Source organism: Centroberyx affinis, unplaced genomic scaffold (assembly GCF_046629955.1).
Source record: "Centroberyx affinis isolate AG114_WGS23_722 - 3 ecotype Tasmania unplaced genomic scaffold, CSIRO-AGI_Caff_v1 ptg000038l_1, whole genome shotgun sequence".
Classification (NCBI taxonomy): Eukaryota; Metazoa; Chordata; class Actinopteri; order Beryciformes; family Berycidae; genus Centroberyx; species Centroberyx affinis.
This window is the reverse complement of record NW_027278751.1, coordinates 18,328-42,729: the sequence shown is the minus strand read 5'-3', so window position 1 is coordinate 42,729 and position 24,402 is coordinate 18,328. Positions and strand designations below refer to the sequence as shown.

General features: G+C 44.9%; 1 protein-coding gene across 1 annotated transcript in view; it reads right to left on the bottom strand.

Annotated features, from left to right (window-relative positions):
• Positions 1-12,441: 12,441 nt before the first annotated feature.
• The window catches only part of LOC139642193 (semaphorin-6B-like), a gene marked incomplete at its 5' end in the record, with an annotated part of 29,089 nt that continues 17,128 nt past the window's right edge, over positions 12,442-24,402 (bottom strand). Inside the window, one exon of the mRNA XM_071516974.1 lies at positions 12,442-13,349. Within this exon, the coding sequence (XP_071373075.1) occupies positions 12,442-13,349 (908 nt within the window). The remainder of the gene's footprint in view (positions 13,350-24,402) is intronic.

Genomic DNA, 24,402 nt, shown 5'->3' with positions numbered 1-24,402 from the left:
AAGCTGACCTGGTCCGAGATTCTTAATGAGCGCTGCGTATCTCTGCTCGGAGTCTCAGTTGAAATCTCAGTGGTAACACAAGGCACAAGATAAGGTGCAGCGCATCACCTTGGACGGTCTATGAAGGCTCTGTTTTCAATTACTCCAACCCTCATTGGGTTACAACACAACAGCCTCTTCTTTGATCAAATGCATAGTGTGTGTGTGTGTGTGTGTGTGTGTATGTGTGTAGACAGCTGGAGTATGGAAGGGGATCTATTTTCCGCTTATTATGTAGTTTTGTGAAACTCACATTTTTCAAGATTGGCAATAATAGACCCAGTATATGTAACTTTGCTGAAATGTTTTCCGTTTTCTTTGTGGGTTTTGGGGACAAGCGTGGTTGAATTGTTTTTCTTACTTATAGGAAAAGTAGATTTCAGGGACCTTGACTAGTCAAATGAATATGTTTTAAACTGAAGAGAAGCTTCATTCAGGAAACAGCAGAGGTAGGACAGTCAGGTAGGGGGTCACTCAAAGTCATTTCACAATTCATCCATTTATTTCCCCATCTCAGCGACACACTTCTGCAATATACCGACCTCTGAACCAGGTATCCATGGAGACGCCTGGTTGCCACACCAACTCCCTCAGCCGGACAATGGCAGAATCTGCTGGTAATCTCAGCCTCACATAAAACAGGTAAACACCTTTGTGTGAGGAAGGGAAGAAAAAATGAGGGCAATTTACTCCGAAAATTGGGAGAGAGAAAGAGGCGAAATGGAGGTGGCGGTGAAGAGGGTGTAGAGGGAGCCGTAATGGATGGAAGCCCTCTCTGATGGAAAAGTATTCTGCTCTGCTGCCCCATGACCTCTGACCTCCACAAGTTGCCCCCCCCCCCCCCCCCCCCCTGTGTTTTGCAGCCTCGTCATGGGTGCAGATCATATAACTGAGAAAAAACAACAACTTGAATTTACAAATTAAAGCAGATTTTTTGTAGAAGCCTGGAGTGAATAATAGATAATAGTAAATGACATTTTAATTATATGGCAGATTCATATGATGACAGCCCAAGCCAGACTCTTATTTAATCTCAATGACATTATATGTGTATAAAAACGGAATGGAACTGAAGCCAATTTATAAAAGCATAGTTAGCCTATGTGATTTAATGTACATACACACAGAGAAGTGGAAATTACATATTGAAAACAAAAAAGCTACAACAGTTTTGTTATCCATGTTAATGTCCCTGTATGAGCTTGGACATGTAACTTGTCGCATATCTCATTACCACCTGCAAAACCAATATGAGAAAACAGTACTAGGACAATTACCCCATGAATATGCCTAATGTTTTGTTCCCTATGAACAAATAATGAGATTTCTTTGGCATAATGGACATACTGGCTGATGTTTTCCCCTAATTTACAAAAAAATGATACCCTTTTTTATTACGACGCTTTTTTCTCCCTGAAACGCCGCTGTGTACTAATGAGGTAATATCAGGCTGTAAGATAATTGGGCGATTTCACTGCTTATTAAAAGGCCCTCTCTCCATTGTTAAAGTGATGGTTTTACACTATATTGCCTGTCAAATGGGACTCTGTGGTATCGTGTTACTGCTACAGACACTTTGATATGCAAAACTTTCTGTTCCATCAAAAGCTGCTGTTTCCATTCTGTTGTCTGGGTGAAACGGTTTGAAAGAGTGATCAAACTCCTGCAAACAGTATCACACAGTTGGAAACCGAGAAGCTGCGGAAAATCTCTAACTGCATCATTTAGAAAGAAGATGATTTTTAAAGTGAGGAACTTTATTATGAATACATTTTAAATATTATCAACAAGGGGTCTCTGTGTGCAGTGTACAATAGTGGAAAATATAGTATGGTGAACTTCTCTAACCACAATGAACCACTATAGCTACAAAATAAGACACAGAAGAAGAAGCTGTTCCATAAGATACTGTATGTTCCAGCCCTTGTTCTGGACCTGCGATTGAACCTCAGAATGTTTATCATGTTCTACACAAGAAATCCAGCTTCTCTCGTCAGTCCAAGGTGATGAGATGAAAGAAGCAGCTGGTGGCAGAAACCTGTGAATTTGTCATGGGCGGCCATTGTGACTGTACACACTACACTGAAGGAGGGCAACAAACCAGAGCATAAGTGTATTCATCCATTTTGAGGATGTCCTATCCACCGGTCAGTAGAGGTGCTGGGATTCATATATCTTCTTCTGACCGAGCTGACATGCCAAAAGAGACCATAACACTGGAGAAAAGGAGCTTATGTTGGGGTCATTTCATGCAAACCTACGGTGTTTTTCTGATGTTCTGCTACTTTTCCTATTCTTGTCGCCCTCTTCATAAGATAAAATGAAACTTTAATAACAGCAGTCAAATATGCTAGGACAAGGAAAAATGTATGAAAATATTTACAATAGGAAAATATACTTAACAAATAATATCTTCAGTATGAAATAAGTGGGAAATTATAACAATATCAAGATATATGCAATATATACAAATAAAAGATAATGGGAATATTAAACCAAATACGTGAATTTACTGTTTATATACATGCTATGCAAAACGTATTCACATTAAGATAGCCATTATAGATGGCTATACATATGCAGAGAAAGTGTCCAGCCATGCAGACATTCATTGTAAAAAACGACTCACCTTATCAACACCATATGTGCAGAAAAAGAGACAATGCGCAAGTCTCAGGTGCACTGCTGTCTGTTCTCATTATCATTCTCATTATCAGAGCCTATTTATAGGTGGAGGTAGCATATATAAAGAAATGTGTACAAAGATATGTATGGACTCGTATGCAGAGAATGCAGAAATATGTACAGACCAGAAACTGTGCAAGCAAATGCCATGTAGATTTGTCCAGAGCATAGGAAAGTGAAAAGCAGTCTGGGATAATTTGTATAGACAGTGCAGGCACTCTGCTTCAGCATCCTCTTAGTTAGCTGAGGCCATTTGGACAGTAAGTATTGTACAGTCTGATGGCTGTCGGCACAAAAGAACAGAACACCTAAAACACTCCGTCTCGCACCTAGGAAGGATGAGGTGGTGTGGGGGATAAGGGGCGGGGGGTGGGAGGATGGAGGGAAGTGGAGTCCCATTAGCCTGTGGAACCGGTGAAAGCGGGGAGCTGTGGCGAACAACTCAAACCTGTTGAAAACCAGGTTTAACTCCTTGGCTCCTTTCCTGTTTCCCCTCCAATAGTTGGCCTGGCTTCTTACAGCCAGTGATCTTTCTCATCCCACTTCACGCCTCCTTCACTCCGTTCCCCTCCAGTTTGTTTTCAATCCTCCCAGTAGGTGGCCTTTCCATCCATTATTTTCTTCTTCATGGAGCTCCAGCTTCATTAGAGTTATATGGCCAGTATACAGTATATACTGCCTCAAACCAGTATATATACTGCCTCAAACAGTATCACCAGATGCATAACTTTTTGCACATCTGTGAGTGGATTGCCCCAATTAATGACTGTTTTGATGCACTTTGGCTATTATTTCCTGGAGAAGGTTTTTGGAGGAGACATGATCCTGGGCAGGATGGGTGAAAAGGCATCTAACAGGTTTACAAACTGCAATTGCACACTGCACTAAACCAAAACGCACTGTGACGATAAATGGGCTCACTCGGTTATGCCTGCAGGTTGGATGGCTTTATGGTGATAAAACAGCTTTACTCCAAGCATTTCATTGAAAACATGGAATCTCATCAAGACATCGATGGTGTTTTTGTTCATTAATTAAGATGTTTATTATGTCCTGGCTACACTGTTTGCATAGGCCACAGTTGCACACCCTGCTGACTCACCAATTAGGCCTACACATTCACTTACGCAACCCGCTGATTTCCCAATTACACCTACACATATACTTACACATCCTGCTGTCTATAATTAGGCCTACGCATGTTCTGCGGCTCACAGATTTGCATTTTATATGTAAGTGTTTAGGGTATTGCTCATAATATGCAGCAGCGGAACTCAGGTTGCAAACTCTGTATGAAAGATAAACTGGAAATAGAGTTAGAAATAAAGAGAAATCAAGGAGGAAAGATGAGTTTGGTAAAAATTTGATGAGGTATAAAAGACATAGCAGTGTGAACTTTGATGTTTGACGGCTCCTGACAGCTACACTGCAGCGCTTCCACTTTCCCAAGTACGCACTGGTTTTCTGTTTATCACACAGCTGGGCAGTTCTGATAAAATGAATTAAAAATGCGGTCAGTTGAGGGTAACCACAGTGCTGATGAGGACATCTTTACTGCAGTGAACTGAACTGAACTGAACTGTCCTAGTTACTCAGCCCTTCATAGATGGGCGGAAGATGAATAGAAGTGCAGAGTTGGCATATATCAGCACAAGAAGATAAGAAGTTAAGATACCGGACCATTAGATTAACTTCCACCGCCAGAGGCACCACTTTTTAAATGTGTAGCTTTTAACCACAAAAGACCATAGGACTCCCATAATCTCATTTTTGCTTCCAGTTAAGCAAAGTATTGATCACCAAGAGGCAGCAGGGTGACGTAATTGGTGACCACCCTTCAGTTGGAAGATCTGGGTTCAAGCCCCCAGTTCAGCAATGCATATCGGAGGGGAGATTCACTATAGGGAACAATGAAGTGTCACATAATAATTACTTAAGGGATAAGTAAGAGACAAATTATATATAGGTCCAAAATCGCCAAACATATCCTTAAAGAGTTACTACTAATATACAAACCTCTGCATGGCCTTACACCCTTGTACATGCTGACACGCTACCAGCCAACTTGCAACGTAAGATCCCAACTTAACTTAAGTATACTAGTCATCCTCAGGACCATGAAAGACCCAGCTGATGGCAGGACTTTCTTCTATAAATCTCAGCTCTTTTTTGGAAGTCTTCCAGCCCACACAGAAACAGTCACTACTTTTAACTCACTTAGGCTAAAAACACTATTCAGTCTTACTTACTCCCACTCCTAACCTTCTGCTTTTTGATCGTCCCTGCATGTCCACTTGGGGGCCCCCTGCCCCCACTCCACTTGCCAAACCTGATTTTATGGACTCGGCAATCAACATGAGCCTGTCACAATCTAATTTTCCCCTCATCTTTGTTGTCAGTTTTTGTCTCACATTGCTCTTATTTCCTTATCTGCTTCTTTTCATGTTCTTTTGTGCTCTTCTCACTTCCATTTATATTGTACACATTGCTTTGATACATTTGCTTTTTTATTGTTTATTGGCTATTGTTTACTATGCTCTTTGTGTGCTTTTAAAAACATTTGATTTCTATGTGAAATGTGAATACACTTTAATGCATAAATAAGTTTGATTGGTTTGATTTGATTTGTCATGTGAGTGAGCCAGCTGTGAGATAACAGCTGGAAGAGACAAAAGGGCAGAAAGGGAATGATCAGCTGGACTCTTGTGGGATTTCTACTTGAGTGGTTTCAGCCTGAGACTTTCCTCTGGTTTCAGCTCGCCAGCCTATAGTTTTCTCAGCAGTTTACAACGCCCTCTTGTGTCCAAGCTTGTTATTACAAAGCACCCACAATATTTTCTTCAGTGTTCCTGGAAATCTGCCCGGTTTCCACTAATCTGAGAAAAATGACATTTCTCTTCTGCACACTGGATAAGGGCAGCCATTGACTCTACATTTGAAAGCAAATGAAAGTAGGAAAACATATTAATGTATGTTTTTTTCTGATAGAAAAAACACTGTTTTTTTTGGACCAGGCCTTATGAAAGATGATTTGTACTGTGTTAGGAATATTCTCCAAGCAGTGTGTCAGGTTATAGATAGAAATAATCAATGCCAGAACAGATACTGATCATGTAATCAGATCTTCTCAGATCAGTCTTTTACTGGATGTGTCGTCGTCAGGCTTACTGTACATCTGCCACACCCACAACTTGGTTTTCAGTGTGTTTATGTGTGTGTGTGTGTGTGTGTGTGTGTGGGGTGCTATATCTGTATGAAGTGTACACATGTTTATGCAGTTGTCCGTATGTATATTCATCACTTTAGTACAGAGTATGCGGCCCTGCATCAATATAATATACAAGGCTGAGAGCTAACAGACAGAGAATTAAACATCCTGACCTTTCCAGCGCCCTTTCCTTGGTGCTTGATAAATGTATCTGGGCTCAAATGACACCCTGACTTTTATATCATATTAGGTGTGTTTTTACAAGCCGGGCCTCTGATGCATGCAGAGGATAACTTTTAGAGTATACTGCTGAGGATAAAGTATTTAGAATCTAAATATTCAGATGGCGAGAGGGCTGTGGGCTGGCATTAAGTGGAGCTCAGCTGTGGAGTAGGGTGAGTCAAATCAGGGAGAGTACCCTCTGGCACTGTTTCAGCCTCTTCATTAATCAGATTCATCATAATGAGTGTATGTGTGTGTATGTGTGTGTGTGTGTGTGTATGAGAGAGGAATACAGAGAGAAAAGGAGAGAGAAAGAAGGAGAGAGAGAGAGAGATCTGGGACTTGGCTGATTGATCGAGAGATTTATGGGAACCTGTCATGCCAGTGTTGGAGGTGAGAGGGAAGGATGGAAGGAAGGAAGGGAGGAAGGAAGGAAGGATCGAGGGATTGGAGAGAGGCAGTGCTGCATTTCAGTGGCACATTCCCTCCCATACACCCTTCATCACTCCGTTTTCACAGATCTGATAGCACATAGGCCGGGTGTAAACAAGGTGTAAATAGTGCTGGCACATGCAGCCACCTTAGACCTGCAGACGAGGCTGAGTGAGGATGCCACGTACATTTCTGTGGAATAGTGCGCAGTGTGGGAACGCGATTGCCATTCACCGCCTCCTCCTCCTCCTCTTCCATCCCTCCTACTCTAGTACTGCAGCACTGGAGGGCTTCAGGCCCATAAAACATCAGAGAACGAGAGGCTCTGACAGGCCCTCACAGCCCTCTACCACTCAACAGATGTGAAATGGCCTGATAGGCTCCCCAGAGAGATGAAGAGCTAGATGGAGAGGGGTGGGGTGGGGGGGAGTTGCAGTAACAGTAGAATAGAGGAGGTTCAAGATGGAGATGGTGATGTAAACATCTATCTAAACTGGGCAATATGAACTGAAAAGACAAACATCTATTCTTGTCACTGATGACTAGCTTCATTCAGTCCTCAAAAATGTGTTTTGTGGTATTTCATTAAACATGCAGAGATCTGGCTCCAGGCTTTGCTTTGCAACATGCAGCACGGCTTATGGAGCAACAGCACTCCCTAAAGAAGACTGACGGTACTGCAATACCTGCTCACTCTATGCAGCTTAGAGTTGTTATGTAAATGAGTGGCATAATTAAGATAACTGAATCTTTTGTGGAAAGGAGTCATGTCATCTTGCATATGATCAATGAGCTACAGGCTTAACGGCCAGTGTAACCTAACATTATCAAAGAAATGGGTTCAAATGAATGAAACCAAATGGGCCATAAGAAAGTCAAAGACACTGTTAGCCAATGAACACAACTGAGAAGTCAATGTCTGAGTGGTTTATTAGAATAAGAAAGTTGACATAGAGCAAAGTCTCCATGCGGAGTGACAGGCAGAGCTCAGGACAATGTGGAGAATGGTGTACAACTGCTGAAGTGTGTGTGTGTGGTGTGTGTGTGTGCATCTGTCTGTGTGTTTGACAGAATGTATAGGCTATGTCTAAGTGAATTCATGTCTTTAAGAGACACTGAGAGAGAGCTGTGTGTGTGTGTGTGTGTGTGTGTGTGTGTGTGTGTGTGTGTGTGTGTGTGTGTGTGTGTGTGTGTGTGTGTGTGTGCAGTTGTTGGAGGGTGCATGCACGTGTTGCTTTTGCGTGACGACGGACAGATTTTTTCGCGGACACAAGCACACACACTTGCATGTACTGTACAAATTCACACGTCGCTACTTCTGTACACACACAGAGGCTGTGTCGTCATGCAGCTACTGCACTTAAATTACATGTAAGCATCGAGGTTATGTACACGTAGTAGGGACATGTGTTGTCATCTGATGACAGCGGCCCCGGGGCCCCAGGGACAGGGCCAGCCTCTGGTGAGAGCCACAGGACGGCAGGGTCCTTCACAGTAGCAGGAGACTCCACTCTACAGGAGAAAAGTAGTGTCTCTTTCTGTATGAGTTCATTCATTCCTCCTCTTCCTCATCTTCCTCCTCCTCCTCTCCATTTCCTTTCATTCAGCACAGGCATCAAAATAGGAGAGAATACTTCGATGCTGCTCACAGTACTGTTTCATTGTCATTGTCAATATAATAATAATGATGATTGATAGTCATCATGTTCATCTTCGTTATCAAATCGTCATCAAATCCCACACACCAGAGAATTGAAACTGAAATCATATACAATAATATTCCATATAATTCCAAACCAAATATCTACCACAGAAACAAACGATAGAAAAAAACAAACATGACAGAAATGATCAGCGTCGAATCGACTAATAGAATGTTTCTCTACAACTTTACAAAAATGCAAACGTTGATTTTGTTTTTCGCCTTGTTTTTGTGCTTATCCATTCATATGTTGGCTTGGAAGGGAGTGTGTCTGCAGTTTCGTGTTACTCCTCCCCAGTGTGATGGTGGATAGATACAAGCCGGCCTCCTATTTTGGGCTGACTCCTTCTAGGGCAAACATACAGTAGATCACTGTAGCAAGATGGCAGTTCCTGGCTGGGGGGCATCACATCACTGGGCCACACGGCACAAACAACCCCAACACACAAAGGCATGGTCTCTTCAGCAAGCACACAGACACAACCTGATATATATAAATACAGACAGACTGGGTCATAAGGGGTGGGTGGAGATGGTGTGTGTGTGTGTGTGTGTGTGTGTGTGTCCTGTGTAGGGAGGGGCGGGATGGGGGGGTGAAAGAGAGAGAGGGAGAGAGAGGGAGAGAGAGAGAGAGTGTGTGTGTGTGTGCAGGACAGGACTAGAGGCAATATGGGAGCACCATATCAAAAGGTCCAAACAAAATCATTTCTCAGCACAATACCATGCATGCCAAAGAAACCAATTTACTGCATGAGAAGTTTTGAAAATGTCTAAAAAAAAAAAAAAAATGTTAAACATTAAGGATTTTATGTGAAGTGGAGGCCGGATTTCGATTGCTTCATGTTGAATTACTTTGATTTCTGTTTCTGTCACTGACTCGTTAAATCAACCAACTAACCTTTAACAGTGACAGATAAGCAGGAGAAAAGCACAGCGTGGGCCTGCTGTAGGTAGGGATATGTGTGTGTGTGTGTGTGTGTAGAGAGAGAGAAAAGGAGTATGAATCTCTTGACAAAAAAGGGGATTTGAAAGAAGAAGGGAGAGAGAGTATAGACGGTGAAAGATGAGGAATGGAAATGGTAGGAAGAATGTAGAAGAGAGTGAGGATGACGGTTGTAAAAACAGACTGTCCTCCACAAGGGAACCCCTGAATTCTTTAGCTGCCCTGTAATGTTGGACTGAGGTAATCATATTATGCATTTAGTAACATAATATCATGTACCTTTCATAGAACCAGTCAGTGTGAGTTCATTCTAAGCTCTTGGCCTGTGCTCTATTGCTGATCCTAATCCAATTGCATCCAGAATTTGGTTAACGGGCCTATTTGTGTGTATGCGTGTGTGTGTTTGCTGGTGGTTGGTGGAGGGGTAAGCGTTGGTGAATGTGCGCCTCTCTCTCTGGGCTGATGTGTCTGTAGTAATCTTCTCAGGGGCTCATCAGGCCATTAGAGGGCCGGGAATGTACTTTGCCTAATCAAGCATGTTTAGTGAAACACTGGAGGAGATGCAGAGTGAGGACACGGCTGGCTGGATACACTGGCTGAGACAGAGAGGCCTCATTCACACACGCAGCACTTAGGCCATGGCAGCGATGGAGAAAGAGAGAGATACAGAGAGCCAGGGATGCAGAGGGGCATGGCTGGTGGAGGGTTTTGTATTCTCAATACTAATGACCTCGTTCAGGACTGTCTGGCTGGTGGAAAGTATAGGAATGAGTAAGGAATACACTGTACTAATGTGGTGACTCGGTAATGCAGTAACATCATGTTCACCCGCCTGACCTCCTTGCCTCTCCTTGCTTTCATAAATCTCTTTGATTAGTCTTCCTCAGACTTCTAGCTGTTGCTGCGGATTTATACACAGTGCAATATATTTCTGTGTGTGTATTGATATTATCTACCAGCCAACCTCAACCTGACCAAGTCGCTTCAGCTGAGCCGATCCTAGCTCCTGCACCTCTTTGCTTCCAACACACATGCAGTGTAATGCTGCAAATATCCTGTACAGTATGCACTGCCATGCATGCTTCCACCCAGGGTTAGAGCACAGTTAATGCCGATTTGTGAATGTTTAGCGAGGGACTGGTGCTACACACCAATGGCTCAGAAAGGAATAGAGGGGAAAAAAGAACAGGAAGGATGACGAAGAGAGTAAAATGGATGAAATGTGTTTTCTGCACTCAATATGAGTAACGTATTCATAGACACAAAGACAAAGAGACCTACACACATACACACATGCAGACAGACAGACACACACACACACACACACACACACACAAACCACCACTACCCCACTATGACCCAGATGAACAAAAACTATCTCTGGATCTACATTTGAATCAAGAAGGGATAAGAGCAGACAAAAAAAAAAAAAAAAAAACACACCAAAAGAACAGACAGGGAGTGAAAGAGTAATTCCACACCCAAGTCCACCCATGCCCGTCTGTTTTGTTTAGCCAGTGCTTGCTTTTGTTGTGAGACAGACAGGGATAGAGCCACTAGGGATGACCATTGTGAAGGTTACCAGTCCCCCAAACCCTGGCCTCAGTCCCAGCTCCAGCCCTCGGCTCCTCCTTGTCTTGGCACACCAGTAAATCACCAGTGTGAGTGAAGCGGGCCGAGCATAAGAGATGGCCGGGGTTTGGTCGGTATATCTCGTACAGCGGATGGAGGTGCCGTCCTCCTCATTGATATTCTGCGAGACTGCGGTGCCGGGACGCTGTGGGTGCTGGGCTGGGTCCCTGACTCTTAACGGCTATTTGTTGCCGCAGTCTCCTCCTGCTCCGGGGCACAAAGAGGCTCAGTGTCGGGCAGAAGAGGCTGAATGGAGCTCCCCAGCGGCCGGGCCTCACTGCCCAGTCAGACAGCCAGACAACCACAGCTCACATTCCCTCCTTCAAATGGACTGGTGAGCCAGGGGGAGGCCCCAGGTCAGGTCAAACCAACCCAGGAGCGAGGGAGGGAGATATTGTTCCTTTTCCCTGGGCGCTGCTCTCTTTGACTTTGCTTAGTTCCTGTTGGCTTGGTTGAGGAAACAGTGATATTATAAAATATAACCGGGGTGTAAATTAAGGTAAAAAGTGTCACCCTCATTCAGTCTTTACAGTCTTTATCTTCATTCCTCTCTATATTCTTGCTTATTATTGCTCTCTTTCACTTTGTCATGGCTGTGTCCAGTGCTGCGTCTGAGGTATTGGGAGTCACACAAACTAGAGTGGGAGTGGGAGCCTCACCCCTTCACTAGCCACTGGTCACCCATCCAAACCTCTGATTGGTAAACACATAGCGCTTCGAAGAGACACATTACAAAATGCATTAGTCTCTCTGTGATTGTTTATACAAAGGGAAAGAAAAAAAATGTTGACATCAAAATGGACTTCTTCCTTACAGAAAATTCATTGTGTGGTTATTCACAGTTAGACAGGACACTGGTTGGGGTTGCTGTGGCCATACACATACATACATACGTACATACACACACACTTGCACACGCACACACATACACTCTGCATGATTCAGTGAGAGTCATTGCCCTCTGGCACAGCTAGAACAGTATTAGTCTAATATTATTTCATCTGAAATCCAAGGTAAAGCACATTGTTGTCTGCTGGATGCCGCTGGCACAAAAAAGCAAAAGCAGAAACAAAATTTCACACCCAAAGAAGGTTTATGTTGAGAACAAAATAGTGGAGGGAGACCTTTCACATTTGGCGCTCCAAGCTAAATTGTCAATAAGTTGATTCTCCACACTGTCCTTTTCTCAAAAAATATGTCCCTTCCTTTGCACCCCTCTCTGTTCCTTATTGTTTGTCCTGCGGTGTAAAGGTCAAGCTCTGTGCATCGTACCACTTACAGAGCAGAGGAGTGCGCCTCAGATTAAGAGCAGAGGAAAGGAGCCATGAGGAGAGTTTTCTCCTCTTTTTCAACTCTCTCTTTATTTCTCTTTTTCTCTCTCTCTCTCTCTAAATGGCTGGCTTCAGGAGTCAGCCTCTTCAGTCAGCTGAATGATGTCAGAACATTGAATGACAGTGAGAGAGGACAGACAGGGTGAGGTTGGACAGGGACAGTGAGTCTGAGGGGTTGATTTATTCCAGTTTACTGTTGGAGGGAATGGGTTTTCAGAGAGAGCTTGGTGTCATGGCACACTACACTTCACTGGCCACTGGGGGTGCGCTCTCCCACGTTCTTCCCTAGAAGGTGGCTGAAGTCAGCCAGTTCTCCCAGCCCTCGGGGCCCGTGCATGTCGGGCCTGATGAGGCCCTGGCGCTGGGAGGGGTAGGGCGCTCCGTTGTTGCTGTTGTAGTTGAGCCCCTCGTGGCTCCAACGAGGCTCCCCATAGTCCATGTGGGGAGTGGGGGCCGAAACCACCCTCCGTCGGTCGGGGGAGTCCTGCGGTGTGGCCGGGTAGATGTATTCTCCTGCTGAGTTCCTCAGGGTGCCGGCGGGGCGGCTGCCTCCGTGATCCCCTCTCTGGGTGGCGAGGACCAGGTAGCGCTGGCGCTCCGTGTGGGGGGGGAGCACCACCTCCCCTGGGTCCTCTAACCGCACCATCCCTCCGCCCCCTCCTCCACCATGCAGGAACTTGGAGCTCAGGTAGATGACAGAGTTGTTGGGGCAGGGAGTCCCCACGGCAGTGAGGAAGGTCTGGCTCTGGTCCCAGTCGGTGTCTGGCAGACGCATGGCCCGTTTCTGCTGCAGCGGGGTCTGCTCCGGGGTGGGCAGCAAGCCTGGGTCCATCTCTCCTTTAGGCCAGCCGTTGGGGGTCACGAAGGGATTGTCAGCCTGCGAACGGCGCCTCTCACCGCCGCTGGTTCTCGTCACGCTCATTACTGATCCGCTGCGGCCCTGGCCCAACATGCTCTGCTCTTTGTCTCCCTTGCGGCGGGCGCCACTGGCCCCAGAGCCTCGAGAGCGGCGGTGTCGGTGACTCATGATCCAGCAGACGGCGAGGCCAGAGAGGATGGCCCCCGTGGCGAAGGCTGATACCGCAGACACCACCAGCAGGTTGACTGACACCAGGCCATCAGGCTCCTCCATGAAACTCTCTGGGAGCAGCAGACCTACAGAGAGACAGAGCGGGGGAGAGAGGGGGGGGGGGGATGACAATCACACACAAAAAGAGGGCCATCAGTCAACTTGCGGAAGCAGCTAAAAAGGATCAGTATACTTCCTGTATTAAACATGTGGGAGTTCACAAACACGAAGACAAAATGGCCTATTTTCTCTCTCCCCTCTGTGGGTGGGAAGGGCGGAATGCTCTCCAGCCAAGGTAGCTCTGCCATTGGTGTAATGGCTAATTGCATTCATTACCTAAAGTGGATGGTGATTTTAATAGCTGTAATAACTGTCTTCCTGATTGAGAATTGCTCTCAACCCTGACGTGTTTCACAACATTAGCTTTACGGCACAAGATGCCAAGCCTGGCATTAATGGTGAGTAATGATTTACAGCTCCCATACTGTATATTTATTCAAAATTTACATGTATTCCTATTTGCTCCAATAATTATGCTGGCATTTTTCTCCTTACTGCATTTATATTCTAAAGTCTTTGCAAGGGTGAACTTAAAGTGCTGTGTTTATAGAAAAAGGGGTACTGTATCAGGAGAAAAGACCATGAATTTTTGTCTTTTTTTGTATAAGAACATGAGATGAACTCCCCGGGAGAAAAGAGTTTATGAATTATTGAAGATAGGAATACAGCAAGACCACAGCACAGGCTGCCATGGATCAATTAGGAAAATGCCAGGAGAAAAGTTGTTCTTTGCTGTGCAAGCTCCAGGGACCAACACCAACAAATACAATGAAATTATGCCAGGGGAGCAGATTGGAAAAAAGTAGATGAAAGGAAGAGTGAAATAGTGAGAGAGAGAGAGAGAGAGAGAGAGAGAGAGAGAGAGAGAGAGAGAGAGAGAGAGACAGAGAAACAGAGAGAGACAGAGAGAGAGAGAGAGAGAGAGAGACAGAGAGAGTGGGAGAGAGAAGTTGCCGAAAGCAAACTCGAACAATTGGGGCCTTAGACAAACATAGTAAATGTTTCTTAAATTACAACACCAACAGCAGCAGAGGGAGGACTGTCTCCATGAGGACAGAGGAATAAATCCTTTCACACAGAAAATAAATGGATGTCATTAATAGACATTGGGAGCCACTTACTCACTAACCCACAGAACAGAGGAGGAGTGTGACAAAGAATGGGAGGAAGAACGAACATACAGGAAACAGCGGCGGCTTTTAAACAAACATACTTTTATTGTCTGACAAATTTATTTTTAATGGGGACAAATGGAGCCGATTGTGGTGCAAGTAGTATGGAATAGCCTGGTGGTTAATTAATGTGGCCTGTGGCTTGGCATAATAAACTATTACTCTCCACATTGACATGAGGCTGGGGAATGGCATCTAAAACCTTGCGACAGACTGTTGTACTGTAGCGCGGAGCCAAGGTTGTACTTGTTTAACATGTACGTGCATATATTAAAATCTGAATTACACTACCAGTCAAAAGTTTGGACACATCTGATTGAATGTACTATGTACTTTTGATCTAAAGGCTTATGCTTAAATGCTTGAAATGTGTTTTTTTAGACAAATATAAACAGTGAAGTTGATGCCTTTGATGAATTTCTTTCCAAAGCCTTTGCCTTTCTATCAACGCAAAGGGCGGCTACTTTAAAGAATCTAAAATATAAGATAGTTTTGATTTGTTTAACACTTTTTTGGTCACTGCATAATTCCATTTGTGTTATTTCATAGCTTTGATGTCTTTACTATTATTCTAAAATGTGGAAAATAGTAAAAAATAAAGAAAAATGTGGTGTGTCCAAACTTTTAACTGGTAGTGTATATTACTCTCAAAATGACCAAATAACAAGTACATACATATATGTGGGGACAACAGGACCTCACATACTGTGCGAAGGGATAGTGAAAGAAAAAAACAATAAACAGTAGACTACATATCAGCCTACATACATTTAACATTTAATAATGTGCTAGTATGTTACTTTGCCACATAGAGACCAGGCAGAGATTAGCTCCTCGTCTATAGTTCAGGTATGGCTTCTGCAATAGATACTGCAATATTTATTTTTTTCTTAAAGAGGGAAGTGGGTTGTCTACTCACCCTGTCTGTATTTTTTTGTTCTTTTTTCAGACAGTGGTAAAGTAGCAAGGAGACAAAATCTATAAATTATAAAGCATAGCTCAATAGTGAATCAATTGGCGAGATTTTGGTCAGAATCGATCGGCATGAAGAAACATGAAGGTCAAAAATGGGTATAACTGAACCACTCGTCTACCTCCAGACACATGTAATCGCTCCTTACAGCTTGGACAATAGATCCCCAACTCTATCAATGTGTGTCCATACTCTCAACAGGTCGTCAACAGTCTCCATTGACCGAGGCCTCGCATTAATCAGCTGGCCTTGCCCTTTTCAGCGGTAATTAGTACTTTATCACCAATCCAATAGGCTACATGTGGACACAAGGCTTAGTTACAGCCTGTTAATTATGTGACACGCACAGTACAGTTCAATTCAGGTCACTGTCAGGTCCTCCTGAATAACCACAGATTGCAATTTATCAGCAGTATTATGTTGGGTGGTATTGCCAAACTCTTATTTGTTTTTCATTTTCTTTCTTTGCTTGCTGCAACAGCCCTTCTTCTCTCATTCCCTCCTTTACTCCCTTTTTTCTTTGCTCTAGTTCTAAATCTTGATCTTGGAATAATAAGTTTCCATCATATAGTTTGGTCAAAAATGAATTGTTCATATTGCTCCACAAGTAAGTCTTTGCATGTGGGTGAAGTTATGTATTTCGAAGTGTTTATTTAACTGGGTATTAAGGTTTATTTAGAAGGTTATATTAGTTTTACCCTATGGGACGTGAACACTTTATTGCTCAATATCTTAAAATTACTCTGAGCGCAGATGGAAGCTTTAATTCCAGGCTCACAAAATATCTTTCCTCACTTCCTTCCTTCAGGCTGTCACACAGCCAGCTCATGGTTACATAGGCTAACCAGCACAGACGTCCCTTTAGCCCTTGTGTGTTCATTTAAGCACCCATGTTCTCCTATGTTTATATTGACTTTGGCATTTGCTCACTGGGAGTTCTTTTCTCCTTGGGCAGATCTGAACACATTGTTGGCATCTTTGTTACGCCAGCCTAAACATAGCCCTGATTCATGCAGTATTTATTTTCATGTTTCAGGCCAATATTCAGTTTGGAATGACTGCCAGTTTCAATTACATTACCATTCTTCTCCTCAGCAAGGGTGTTCCTGGGGGCAGCAGATGCTGCACCAAGAAAGACATTTGGAGGTTACAGGCACTGCCATGTTCATTTAGAGTGTCCACCTCCACAGAGGAGTTTGAGAAATCAGGTAATGAATTGATTCATGGCTTGATATTTCTACAACCGCAGCCTTGATGACTTTGTAAACAAAAATGTAGCACTGGAACCGCAGAATAGTCAGAACAACGGAACAACGTAATGGCAAAACCACAAATCTCTTCTCTCGTATCACATCTGGAACTGTTCATGCCCAAACTCGGAGACAGAGGCTGCAGATATTCCTCTAACATTTACCCCAACTGTGGTCCGGGGCTGCAGTGTGGCACTTCGGATTAAAATCTGCACGCTGCGATAATAGTCCTGTCGTCTTCATGCAGGAGAAGACGTCTTGACAAGGGTGTGCGTGTGTGTGTGTGTGTGTGTGTGTATATGTGTTTGTGTGTGCATGTGTGTTTGTGTGTGCTTGCGTGTGTGTGCGTATGTATTTAGGTGCCAAACTGCTGCATGGAGAATGACTGGCCTTTTTCCCGATGATGACTGAAGCACACTTTGCCCTTTCACACTCAGTATGTTTCCTCTTTTCTACACTCTCTCTCTCTCTCTCTCTCTCTCTCTCTCTCTCTCATATGGACACACAGATATGTTCATTCCCTCTCCCTCTCTCTGTCTCTCCGGATGTGAAGAGAAGCTTTAGCCATTAGCTGTAGAGTGAAAAAGCAGATGAAAATGAAGGGGGTGGATGGATGGAGACTGGGGAGATATGTGTGTGTGTGTGTGTGTGTGTGTGTGTGTGTGTGTGTGTGACGGTGGACAAGTTTCTCTGCATCCTACTGAGGGGTGACAGTAGAAGCAGCAGCATGCGCGCTCTCTCCTCCCTTCAACTACTTCATACTCTCCTCTTCCCATCCCGCTCACTTATTAAAGCTTAATAGAAGCCAACGGGCCTGCCTGTCAGCCTGACACACACTGAGCTTGTCTTGGGGCTTGCAGCTCCAATTACAGTGGAACAATGAGAGGAGAGGAGGAGAGGAGGAGAGGAAGAGAGGAGAGGAGGAGAGGAGAGGAGAGGAGGAGGAGAGGAGAGGAGGAGAGGAGAGGAGAGAAAAAACAGAGGAGAAACGAGGTGAGCAGAGGACAGGACAACAGAGGAGAGGAGTGGGGAGGAGAGGATAGGATAACATAGGATTATAGAGGAGAGAAGAGGAGAGGAAAGGGGAGGAGAAGAGAGGAGACGACACAAGACGGAAGCGTGGGAGAGGGAAAACAGGAGAGAAAAGAGGTGAGAAGATGAAAGGAGAGGACAACATAAGTGGGGATTATGGAGCAGAGGAGAGAAGAGGAGAGGAGTTTGAAGAGGAGGAGAGTTAATACAGGAGATGGAATGGGTCTTTGTGCATTTATGTGTATGAACCAGTTAACTGTCATATTGGAAGTCAAACGGTACACACATATACTTCCATTTTTCTTTTAGCATTAGTCTTCCTTTGTCTCTAACCTGTCTGTTCCTTCATACCTCAGATCCTCCCTCCTCCAATCCCTTTGTTAGCTGTTAATCCCTCTCTCTCTCTCTCTCTCTCTCTTAGCCACCAGTTCTTTGATCAGCAGGGGGTGGCAGCATGATAGGAGTAATAACAACTCAAAAATTCAAAGAAGGAGTACATAACTTTCACTCATACACTCTAAAATCAAGGTCAATGTGTGAGAGGGGAGAGTTCCTGCATGATAAAATTTAATATGAACCTCAGATACACGCTGTATATAAACTGGGGTCATGTTTGTCCGAGCTAAATGAAAGTCATCTTTGTGGCTCTCCTTCACTCTTTCCTCATGTCTTCCTTTCCTCATTTTTCCTCTCCCTCCCTCCATTCCACAGATTCCATGGCAGAACATTCCCCTTCATTAGAGCAGTGGTTGCCAAATTGGGGGTCGGGTCCCCCCCAAGGAGTCACAAGATAATTTTGGGGGGTCATGAGATGATTTGTGGGATAGGAAAAAAAAAAAAAATTCTACTAAAAATGTATCATCATGTGTACTTTTTCAGATTTTTCTCAAATCTTTCCCTTTTTCTTGTGAAATATTGAATAGTTTCCAGCCTCTCTGCCTCCTCTGATAATCAAATGAAATGACCTGAAAAGGGAAAATCATTTTTTGGGTGAATTGTTCATCACTCTGCATTATGCAGCCTGTGAAGGGGGTTCGTGAGCAGGCATCGCTTTTAAGGGGCCAAAAAGTTTGAGAACAACCGCATTAGATCACAGGCCCATGCTCACAGATTGGCAGGCCTTTTGGCGATGGCAATCTGAACATATTTGTGTGTGTGAGTGAGAGAGAGAGTTAGAGTTGGATTAGGGGTGGAGGGGTCGGGGAAGGAAGTTATTGATTTTTAAACCCAGTGTCATTGAGGTTGAGCTACTGTACTGTGGTGACTGAAAGCATGCAGACACTAACAGAAACAAGACACATGTATCCCTCGTCAAAGCCACAAAATGGCACCAAGGAGCCTGTTTTTCCTTACACAACACTGTTTTTGATTACTGTCAGGAGATGTTAGCTATTTCGAATGTTAACTAATTAATTTTGGGAACTGTTCGGGCCCGCCTGCAGTTCGATGAACTTCTTAATCAAAAGCTGGGCAATGGAACTTCTATTCAGTTTAATAGTTGGGATACATGTATTAAAAACACAGCACATCAAAACAGAACAAAGAGGCTTCACAGCATCCCAATGGACCTGTCGATGCCACGAGCGCACACTTCTGAGCCTGATCGGCTACGACTGTGTCAGTGTACCGCCAGTGATCTGAGGGGCTTTCATCTCCAGAATCCACCGTTTCTCTGCATGTTAATGTGTTTATGCGCGCATTAACGGCAGGGATGCACGTGTCAATGCATGTGTGCCCTAGTGTGTGTATGCGTGTGTCTATATGTTTGAGTGTGTGTGTGTGTGTTAATAAGTGACGGCATGCACTGCCTACACCCATGGCTCAGTGATTTTGCTCATTATCCTCCTCTCTCCTTTTCCTCTGTTGAAAGACTGCAGGCAGTATTTGGTCTCTTGTTTTTACCACATCCTCCTCCTTCCCTCTTTCTTACTCCTTTCTTACCATCCCCATTACTTTTATTTCAGCATATATGCTCTCTCTCTGTTTCCCCAACTCTATCCTGTCTTCCAACCCCAACTATCTCTCTCTCTTTCTCGCTCTCTCTCTCACACACACACACACACACACCACACACACACACACACACACACACCAGACACCTCCTGTTGTGAGCTGTGAAGCTGACACCAATGTGTGGTCAAGGATGGAGGGTAAAGTCAGAAAGAATTAAAGTGCTGTAAAGAGAGAAGCAGGCACACTGTAGAGTTCCTCACTCGGACTAAACCTTGCTAGCTCATAAACAGTGTTTACTCTCGGGATGATTGTAAAACCATTTACAGTCCCTGTCTGACAGTGTTTTCAGAGCGCGGCTCGGAAAACTGCTGGAGAGTTCTGCGTGACTCCTGGAAAAAATAAACATATAAATAAATAAAACCCAGCAACAACAACTCCTGAGGGCCGGTCGGACGTGTCTGTCTTTCACCCAACTGATCAATATGTTAAAACATTTATGTACGCCGGCCATGTGTTTGCAATTAAAATTCCATAAAATCTCCGCCGAAAAACCTGCTGTTAATAGATTCAGGTCTTCAGCCGGGCCTATTAGGGAGGGCAGATCAGGCTCTGGCTGGCTCAGAGTCAAGGTTTGTGATGATGACTGCATAATTACATACCTGCAGGAGTCTCTTGCTGCCTATACATTTCTCTTTTTCTCTCTTTTACTTCCTCTCCTCTCTCTCCTCTCTCCCTCTTTCTTCATCTGACTCTCCTGTGTGTCTAGCTGTCTCTTGGTTTTTCTCTCCCTTTTCCTGCTTATAGAGAAAGATCTCTCTCTGCTTGGGGTAAAGGAGGTAAGTCTGGAGTTGCTTTGAGGAATGCTGCGTGTTAAATTCATCAGAGGAGGCTGCCTCCCTCCCTGTGTCGTCTAATCAAAACTTAAGACTTTTTTTTTGTTCTCCATAAATGTTTTTTCACAGTCTGTGCACACATGTTGCTGTCAGGAATGTTCCTCGTTGGGTTTATGGATTCAATTATATCAGGAGACCTTGTTTTCCCAATCTGGTCAACCTTTAACAAAATGCAGCTTAACAAGGGCGAGTCTGTTAGCAGTTTCAGCTGCATCCAATCCAAACAAAGCAAGTGGGCTGTGGCGGACGCTGTGGTGAAATAAATTGTTTTCCAGAGCAATGTGTGTGTGTGTGTGAGTGAAAGTGCATGTGTGTGTGTATGTGTGTGTGTGTGTTTCTCGGTAGGATGTCGTTTTTATTCTTTCCCTCCATAACCCATATGGCTTGGGGGTTACGGTGTTGGCTGTAGAGTTGGATGGTAATTGATATTCTCATTTTAGGAGCAAAGGAAAAGCACACCGTGGAAACTAATAATAAATATTCACAAACATGTGACAGGCAGTAAATTGGGGAGCAAGTCCGCATAGCATTAGTCTAACGATCTGCCCAGAGGGTTCATATCTCTCATTCCCCAATCATGTACCAGGCAATTCCAACTTAATCTTTCTCACATGGTAGATCCATATATCAGAGCTATGCGCACGCACCGCGCTATGCTATACGGCCACCAGCTGAAAACACAGGCCAATTTGTTTTTTATGTTAACACCCCCAGTGCTGAAGTGTTGGACCTGTTCCCGATACAAATTTCTGAAGGTTTAGCAGAATGATTAAACCATCAGGCCTTGTGTTGGGGCTCTACACCATCTGGTTGGCTGATTGAATATGCTCTCGCCCCGTTCCTTCACCCGCCTGCCTGTTCCGCTGATTTACGGGAGGTCTTTAATAAAATGTCTCCGCTGTGACGCAGGCCAAGGCCTCTCAGGTGAACACGCCATCAGGCCATCAGACCATCAGGCCGGTCCTGAGCAGAGTGAACACTCAGATTCACAGTCTGTCTGCTGACCTGGACTAAAGGGCCTTTAAGGTGATCAATACAGCGGTGTTGTGACAGACCTGGGGGTGAAAGAGAGGGGAGGAGGCTGAGAGAGAGAGAGAGAGAGAGGGAGGGAGAGAGAGAGTGGGGGAAGAGAGGAAGAGAAATAGAGAATTGAGAGAGAGAGGGAAAGAGACGGAGGGAAAGCGAGACACACAGAGATAGATAGATGGAGCGTGAGAGAATGAGATGGAGACGGTGTGAGTGCGAGAGACAGAGAGGGAGCTTGTGCGAAAGAAGCACGCGAGGTTATTGATGTGTCGCAGAGCGGGGGAAAGGTGTTGCTTGATGCAGAGAGTTAGAGGAACTCGCCATAGTCGATTACTGTCTGAATGATAGACACAGATACAATCCCCAGTGGTCTCAGCAGAGAGAGCAGTGACAGCGCTTTGGATGTCACACTGCAGGACTTTCAGATGAGGCATTACAGCGCTCCCCTGGTCCTACCAGCAGTTTGCTGGAGGACTATCGTTCAGCACTGGTCACAGAGCTGCCCGAGGCACTTATTCTTCATCAGATTTGTGTGTGTGTGTGTGTGTGTATGTGTGTGTGTGTGTGTATGTGTATAAGCGCATCCATATTAGACAAAAGCTGGTGTTTGACATTTGTTGAGTTCTATAGACAGTAAGCTGTGCCAGGGGGTTCAGATGGTGATGATGGCAGTGTGTGTGTGTGTGTGTGTGTGTGTGTGTACAGTGTGTGTGAGTAACTGTGTGTCTACAGGCACTAGATCCCCTCACATAACTGTTTGTTCTGCTGGTCCATCACTTCGCACCATTTCAGCAACACCCTCTTTTAACTTGGCGTTTACCACAGGTGGTACGCAGCACACGCACACACACACACACACACACACACACACACACACACACACACACACACACAAACATACCCATTGCTCACTGAGGGGTCAGCAGGCACCCTGTGTTTTGCGAGGCTCTCTCAGATGCTGCTGCTGTGGGGAAGGAGATGTGAGGAGTGGAGGGAGAAGTCAGAGGAGCGCTGGCAGAAGTCGGATGAAAGAGCAGAAGCCCTTCAGGAGTCCTAGCACCTCGCCAAGTATTCAGGAGGCTGATGCTGCTATTCTTATCATCTTAGAACTCATTGCAAATTCCCTATCTCTACACTGAAAACTGCACACACACCGTACAGTATATTCAAACCCCTCCCTCCTTCTCCTACACCCACGCACACACACATACACACACACACAGGTACCCACCCCTCTACCCATCCACACACATACACACACTTCACTTGTCATAACGCACACAGGTCCTCATATTTCATCAGCCAAGCCTCAGTATTCACAGAGGGGATCAGCTCTGTTCTTCCAGCCACTCAGAAGCTCCTCGGGAGAGGGGAGATGTGTGAGTTAGAACGCAGTCTGGCATCTAGGGATGCACAGCTATGCACACCACACCGCCTTCCCTCTATCTCCGCTTCCCTACTTTCTCTCTCTCTCTCACTCCCTCTCCCTCTCCTCTCGCTCTGTCCTTGGTGTCTGACTTGGAGGAGTGACAGCGGAGGGGGAGAGGGGAGGAGGGAGGACGACTCTGGCGTCAAGGTTACAGAGCCCTCTCTCAGTCTCGGTCTGAAAGAGGAGACCACATCAGACAGAAATGAACTACTGCGTTGAATGCTTCCCCCCTCTCTTTCTCTTTCTCTTTCTCTTTGTCTCGCTTTGCTGGGGTTCAAGCTACAGGACAACGCATTTATCATCAGCGGACTTAAAATGCTCTGTTTTAACTAGCTGCTATGTAAATACAAAGAACTGTGTTGGCTTTATGGGTTCCTTCTCCTAAGCCTCAACACAGGCCCCTCTCCAAGCCGCAGCAATTAGAACGGAATTAGACCGGACCACAGTCGTAAATTTGCCAACAAATTTTCCTTCCTGCACAAAGCTCCTTGCAACACTGCGACCACCAGAAAGAGAGACAGGGGGAGAGAGAGAGAGGGAGGGAGGGAGAGAGAGAGAGCCGGTCCCTGCTCTGCGGTGATCGTCATCCCCGCTTTAACATGACGCCACAACATGGAATCTCCAATCTGCCTTCGCCTCATTGATGTTTCAGTGGACCTCAATTACCGAGTGATTGCAACCCCCTGTTCCACCAGTCAAAACACTGCCTTTCTTCAGGAAATATTTTCACAGCGCCATAATTGCTTCCATCTGTAGCTACACTGTGGCGATACCAGCTATGTCATTACGGCTGAGTGAGTTCACAGCAAAACGGGTGGCGAATGTGTATGTATGTGTGTGCATATCTGTGTGTGTGTGTGTGTGTGTGTGTGTGTGTGTGTGTGTGTGTCTGTCCGTGTGCGTGTTTGGTGCATGTATGGTTTTTGTCGGATGCACACTCTCATCAGAAAGCCTACTCTGCTTTTCTCAACAGACATTGCCAGAGAGGAAACGCGCGTTTGGGAAAGTGTTGAGTTGGAACAACAAGGGAACGTGCTGAGGCGGGACTGTCTCTCCTGCAGCGACAGCACCCCCCACTCCCATCCTCCCACCCACACCCCCCACCCTCCTATTTGATGGCTGGTTTAACAGAGTTGACTTTAGCTGATGAGCTGTCTGTGCAAACACAATTCAACTTGTTTCCCCAAATGCCTGCGAAACAACAAAACAAACCGAGGGCATCTTTAGTTTTTTGTCACCAAGAAAATTCAGGCACTCTCTGTTTCTGAGGCTGCTGTTTAGTTGCCAACCTCTTTCCATGAGCTGTGTTACCTCATTTTTATGAGTTAAGAGACCCTCATGGCAAGTAAAA